The 6615-nt window shown below is 40.7% G+C and overlaps 1 protein-coding gene across 1 annotated transcript; it reads left to right on the forward strand.

Moving 5' to 3' along the window:
* Positions 1-3588: 3588 nt before the first annotated feature.
* Positions 3589-4611, forward strand: LOC115800154 (olfactory receptor 2C1-like). Its single transcript, XM_030757412.1, has one exon. It carries the CDS (start codon positions 3589-3591, stop codon positions 4549-4551), a length of 963 nt encoding a protein of 320 aa, XP_030613272.1. The 3' UTR covers positions 4552-4611.
* Positions 4612-6615: the final 2004 nt, after the last annotated feature.

Genomic DNA, 6615 nt, shown 5'->3' on the forward strand with positions numbered 1-6615 from the left:
ATCTTGTACAGCACTTTGGTCAATGTCGTTGTTTTAAATGTGCTTTATAAATAAACTTGACTTGACTTGATTCCCATAAAGGAGGAAGTGCAATACTTAGGAATCTCAATAATAAAAGATCAAAACAAAAAAAGCACCGCAAATTTCAACCCAATTATACAGAAAACCCAAAGTAAATTAAATCAGTGGCTCTTACGAGACTTATCACTGAGAGGAAGAGTTTTGCTCAGCAAAGCAGAAGGAATATCTCGGCTAATATATGCAGCCTTGGCTCTGCATCTCTCTGATGAGACCCTAAAAGTTATTGATAAAATGCTCTTTAACTTTGTCTGGAAAAATAGGAATCCCTATTTGAAGAAGTCAGTTGTCATGAATGCATGTGAAAATGGTGGTCTCTATATCCTGGATTTTTACACTTTAAACAATACATTCAAAGTTAATACTTTAAAGCAAATCTTTAGAAACCCAACTTCAATTTGGAATATTATTCCTCTCCATATATTGTCTAAGCTGGGTGGTATTGAGTTTTTTCTTGTTTGTAACTATGACATTGATAAAATCCCTGTTAAGATATCTGCTTTTTATCGCCAGGCCTTTCGCTCATGGTCCCTCATCTACAAGCATAATTTCTCTCCCCACAACTTTCTGATTTGGAATAACAAAGACATCTTATATAAACAGAAATCTCTGTTTTTGGAACACTGGTTTCAGAACAACATCATATGGGTTGACCAGCTATTCAATAGCAAAGGCCTTTTGCTCACCTATGAAGAATTTCTTAGAAAATTTAATATCCCTGTAACTCCTGGAGACTATGCCAGGGTATTTGGAGCCATCCCCTCTGGTGTATGTATGCTTTTTAAGGGCCAAAAGAGACTTGACGTTTATGACCTCACCTGTCTGTCTCCAGCAGACACGCCTGTAGGGAAAATTTGTCTATCTGATCAGCGAAGAAATAACAGAGCTATAAGAACATTATTTCTAGATAACCGCACAACACGACCGGATGTTATTCCATACTGGAATGGGTTTGTGGATGGGATACCATGGAGAAAGGTGTGGCTTCTCCCAAATACATATCTGATTACAAATAAAGTTAAAGAAGTCTCTTTTAAAATTATCCATAAGATATATCCTGCTAAATCTTATGTAAAAAGCAGATTCAAGAAAGATATAGATACTAACTGTAGCTTTTGTGATACATGTCCTGAAACTGTTGTTCACCTGTTTTGGTATTGCCCATTTGTTAATGCATTTTGGCAAGAACTGTGTGACTTTATTCACAGTAACATAGAAAAAAACTTTGTCTTATCGTGGAAGGCAGTACTGTTTGGTCTTGTTAAAAACTGTACACAGAGAAATAACTCTGGCTACTTGATAAACCTTCTGTTGTTAATGTCAAAATATCATATTCATTGTTGCAAATACTCTGGAAGGAAACCACTTTTTATTGCTTTTCACAATGAGGTCAAGCAATACATTCGGACAATCAAAGACTCAGACAAACAAAAGGCACTTCGAACCATTGAGGAATGTACTGCTTTGAATGTTTTCTTATGATCCTGAACCCCCCTAGCATTCTCTTTTCTTTTTTGTTAAGTTAATTATCTCCTTGGACTGTGCAGTATGACTATTGTGTGTAGAATTGTTTTTTCTGATACTTACTGTATGCTATTTCTTTCTGTTTGTATCAGTAAACAGTCCGAATTAAAAAAAAAAAAAAAAAAAAAAAAAAAAAAAAAAAGTGACAGCCAAGCGGAAACAGCTGGGAGAGAAGACACCATGTTTCTAAGATTTGTGGGGCCGAGTACAAGAACTTCAGTTTGATCTGAATTTAGAAGCAGGAAATTAGAGGTCATCCAGGCCTTAATGTCTTTAAGACATTCCTGCAGTTTAACTCATTGATGTGCATCATCTGGCTTCATTGATAGATAAAGCTGAGTATCATCTGCATAACAATGTATGTAAATAAAACTGGTCCTAGTACAGTCCTTTACATGTCGTATCATAATTGTATGTATTTATATAATTTAACCTGTGATGTCTTAATTATTGATGATTTAAATAATCTGAATTTTATTTTGAATAACTTAAAGGATAAAAATATAAAATCTGATAAACAGTGATTTAATCAATAACTGATTCTGATGTTTATGAGTGTTTCTGATTTTAAACATTGAGAATATAAATGTTCATTTAAATTTGGGCATTTTCAGATTGATTTTAATAATTAAAATGTTTCTAAGTTAAACAGTTAATAATTTAAACTGTTTTTAGTGATGACTTATAGTTTGGATTTTTTGGTGGATTTTTACCTTCAAACACATTTAAAGCTGAAACCTTGAAATCCATCCATACAGACATGATTTATAAACACATATTTTTACTTTTGAATCTTTTATTGTATGAAAAATCATTTACCATAAAATGTCATCAAAGATTCAGACCTCCGGACAACTAAATCAGTGACTGTAAGGAGCGGTCTGAGGAGGAGGATGGAGACGATGAAGATGAGGGTGAGTTAATGAGCTCCGCTGAGGCAGAGGCTCATAAAAACAGCTGTAACCCAGCACTGCTCAGCCTGCAGGATCCAGATGTTGTGTGTGTGTTTAATGTTTCAGGCTGTGAGTGCGACACTGATCTAAATGTCTCTGTTCATATTTAAAATTATGATTTAATTCTTAATTTAAACTTTAAAGAATGATGAAACAATGATTTAACAGTTCCCACTTTTAATGTTGATACTTTAAACACTCTGAGGCGATCACATCTGTGCTGATTAAAGTTTCATCATTTAAACTCTGATAATTAACACCATGATTTAAATCACACCTTCAATGTTAAAGTTTTAACACTAATTTAAATCTTGAACTTCATAACTTCTATATTTAATTTAACTTTTCATCATGTTGATACTTTAAAGTGATCATTTTATTATTAATCATCAAAAGTTTGATCATTTACTTTTTAATATGTTGATAATTCAAATATTGATTTAAATGTTTGTATTGTAAGTGTTGATAACTAAAATATTGATTACATATTTTTAACTGATAATTTAAACACTGATTATTCTTTAAATTCTCTCATTTGTATTTTATAAACATTCATAATCCAAACTTTGATCATTTCATTACTTAAGTGTTGATATTAATTACATCATTATATTTAATTTAAATGCTGATATTTTAATAATGATAATTTACATTTTAATGTTTTGAAGAGCAGAAATTTGAGGCTGAAACTTTAAACTGTGAGTTAATCAGTGATGTTTATGTGTTGATGTTTGAACGCTGATTTTAATCACTGATTTAAAGGTTAATTTCAGTTTTGTTTCATGATTATTTAAACGATAACAATGTTCATGTCAAACAGCGCTTTAGATTAAACTGTGTGTTGATTTAAAGGGTTATGATATAAATGCTGATGACTTAAATATTGGTGATGATCGGCTGAAGATTGATGATCTAATTATTTAAATGAATAATACTTTGATGTTTTTATGGTGATTTGATGGTTTGAATTTGTTTGCAGCTGTTCCAGATGTTTCTGTGAGGCCACGCCTCCATCGGGCTGTTGTCTCCCATCATGATGTCAGCAGGGGTAAACGTGACCTCACTGCCCATCCGGGTGACATCACTGACGCTGGATGGCCTGGCCCAGCTGTCCAGTCAGCGGTTCTTCTTTTTCTTCTTCCTGTGCGCCTACCTGTTCATGCTGTGCAGCGACAGCCTGGTGGTCTACGTGATCTGCTCGGAGCGGAGCCTCCACCGGCCCATGTTCGTGTTTGTGGCGGCCCTGCTGGTGAATTCTGTGGCGGGCGGCACGGTGTTTTACCCCAAGCTGCTGGTGGACCTGCTGGGCGGAGGCCGCTCGGTCCAGGTGACTCTGCGTGTGTGTGTGTGTCAGGCCTGGCTGCTGTACTCGGTGGGCACCTCCAGCTTCCTGCTGTTAGGGGCCATGTCCTTTGACCGCTATGTCTCCATCTGCCGCCCGCTGCGTTACACCGCTCTCATGTCTCCCGCCTCGGTGGCGGCGCTGCTGCTGCTCTGCTGGCTGCTGCCCGTCGGGCTGGTGGGCAGCGCGGTGCTGCTGGCAAGCCAGCTGCCGCTCTGCCGCTCGCAGCTCAGCAGACTCTTCTGCGACATCTACAGCCTGGTCAGCCTGAGCTGCGGAGGCCGTGAGACGCTGCTGAGCGAAGCCTACAACCTGTCGATCATCGTAGCGACTGTTCTGCTGCCCTCCGTCTTCGTGCTCTTCTCTTACAGCGCCATCCTCTCCATCTGCCTGCGACGCTCGCGCAGCTTCAGCAGCAAAGCGCTGAGCACGTGCCTGCCACACCTGCTCGTCTTCTGTAACTACAGTGTGAGCTCGGGGGTGGAGGTGCTGCAGCGCCGCCTGCAGGCTGACAACCGGCTCACAGCCTCCGTCCTCACCTCCATCCTCCAGGTGATGATCCCGACGGTGTTCAATCCGGTGGTGTACGGCCTGAAGGTGACTGAGATCAGGGCTCACCTGAGGAGGCTGCTGGGCTTCCAGAGAGCTCATTAACCCACAGAGCCTGATCCTGAGCTCAGGGCTCCATTAGACTCTCCTGCAGTCCTGATTCAGCTGCTCAGGGACACATGAACGCATCACAGAGTTTAAATCTGCTGCTGCTTCAGAGACCATCAGACCTGTGATGGAGGAGCTCAGACCTCCCTTAGAACCCGATTCAATCTGTCCACATGGAAGGAAAATAAAGCCTCTCATTAAATGCAGCGAGCTGCTATAATCACCCAGAACCAGGGGGCCACAGCCAGAGTACTCCTACTGCTGCTCCAGGTAACTGGGGAGTCTCACATCAGGAAAGACATTTGTCATAAATCTTGTCCAAATCAAACACCATAATTATCATAAAGAATGAGATTTCTATACCAGATCTGTCAGGGCCCAGGTTAGCAACAACCACCTCCAGTGGGTGCTGGTGGAAAGTGTGCTGCTAACACAAAGGAAGAGGAGAGGGGGAAGGTGTGTTAGGAGGCAGTGAGAGAGAAGGAAAGGCTCCTGCGTAGGACAGGTAGCTGTCTGATACGATGGAGAGAAGGAAGGTAGATAGACTGTATGTGCAGGAGAAGGGTAATCTTGAAGAGTATGGGAGCCGTGTTGAGGAGGTGAAGACTGTCAGAGAGGATCAGGAGTTAAAGCTGGAAATTGAAGGAGGTGATGCTGAATGTTGTCAGTATGACCCACAGGTTGGAGGTCAGTTAGAAGAGAGGGAGGAAAACTGGAGGAAGCTGGATGAAGTGGTAGAGAGTTTCCTGGGGGGGGGGTGTGTGGAACAACTCACTTATACTGAGTTGAATGTGAGGCAGGAAGGATTAAAGGACTTGTATTGATTGGTTAGGCAGAGAGATTGAGCTGGAAAGGATGCACAGCAGGTTGGGAAAATTAACTAACGAGTGAAGGTGGAAGGAACACTTTGAAAAGCTCATGAATAAAGAGACAGGTGGAGGACAGTTAGTAAGCAGGAAGTGAGGGCAGGTATGAAGAGGATGGAAAGGCAGATGGTCCAGATGACATACCTGTGGAGGTGTGGAGCTGTGAGGAGAGAGGACAGTGGACTTTTTAACCAGATTGTTTAACACGTTCCTGGAGGGTGAGAAGATGCCTGATGGATGGAGAAGATGTGTACTGGTACTGATTTTGAAGAACAAGGCTGATGAACTACAGAAGGATGAAGCTGATCATCCACACCATGAAGATTTGGGAAAGAGCTGTTGAAGCTCGGTTAAGGAGAGAGGTGATGCCGAGAGAGAGCTCTGCAGATGTGATGTTTGTGTTGATGGAGAAGTTAGAGAAGGTCAGCAGGAGCTTCACTGTGTCTGTGGATCCAGAGACAGCAGATGAGAGGCTGCTGAGAGAGGAGCTCAGTAAGAAACTGTAATCTAACTGAATGTTCCTGATTTTTAAATATGTGACATATTAATAAAATGACAAAAACAGTGAATGAACACGTCTAATGTAAAAATATGTGAAAACAAACCTGTGAATAAACATGATTTTAAAATTATTTTTACACCAACGGACTGAAATACAGTTTAACATAATTTCATGAATATGTCGTGTTTATTTAAATTCTAGTTTATTGCTGTAAATACATCTCTAACATCTGATGCACTGACTGTAAAATGGCACAAACATTTTGTATAATTTCTAGGGGTGGGACTTTAACGCGTTAATTTCGGTTAATTAATTACGGGGAAAATAACAAATTAAAATTTTTAACACATTTTAATCGCACTTTGCACCGTGGAACATTTCTCAGTGCACGAGTTCCAGGCATACAGATTATATCGACGCACGATGTCAAAAACTCAGGGGCCGCATCCTTTGAAGGCCGCATCCTTTGAAGGCTGCATCCTTTGAAGGCCGCATCCTGAGCTGTGAATTTGGACACAGCCCGGGTCCTTCACAGCCCACATAGACCGCAAAGACCGGAAGTGAGCGGCTAGCCTTCATATCAGCGTCACCTGCCCTCACCTCTGCGTAGCTCATGTCGCCTAGCAACGTGAGTGCGAAGCACAGCTGTGTAAAAGCAGCTGGTTAAACAGAGAACGAACTTTTGCTCCTTTT

Source organism: Archocentrus centrarchus, chromosome 21, assembly GCF_007364275.1.
Source record: "Archocentrus centrarchus isolate MPI-CPG fArcCen1 chromosome 21, fArcCen1, whole genome shotgun sequence".
NCBI classification, from domain to species: Eukaryota; Metazoa; Chordata; class Actinopteri; order Cichliformes; family Cichlidae; genus Archocentrus; species Archocentrus centrarchus.

What these genes read in the sequence shown, in the direction of transcription:
- LOC115800154 (XM_030757412.1), top strand. Translation starts at nt 3,589, where the DNA reads ATGATGTCAGCAGGGGTAAACGTGACCTCACTGCCCATCCGGGTGACA.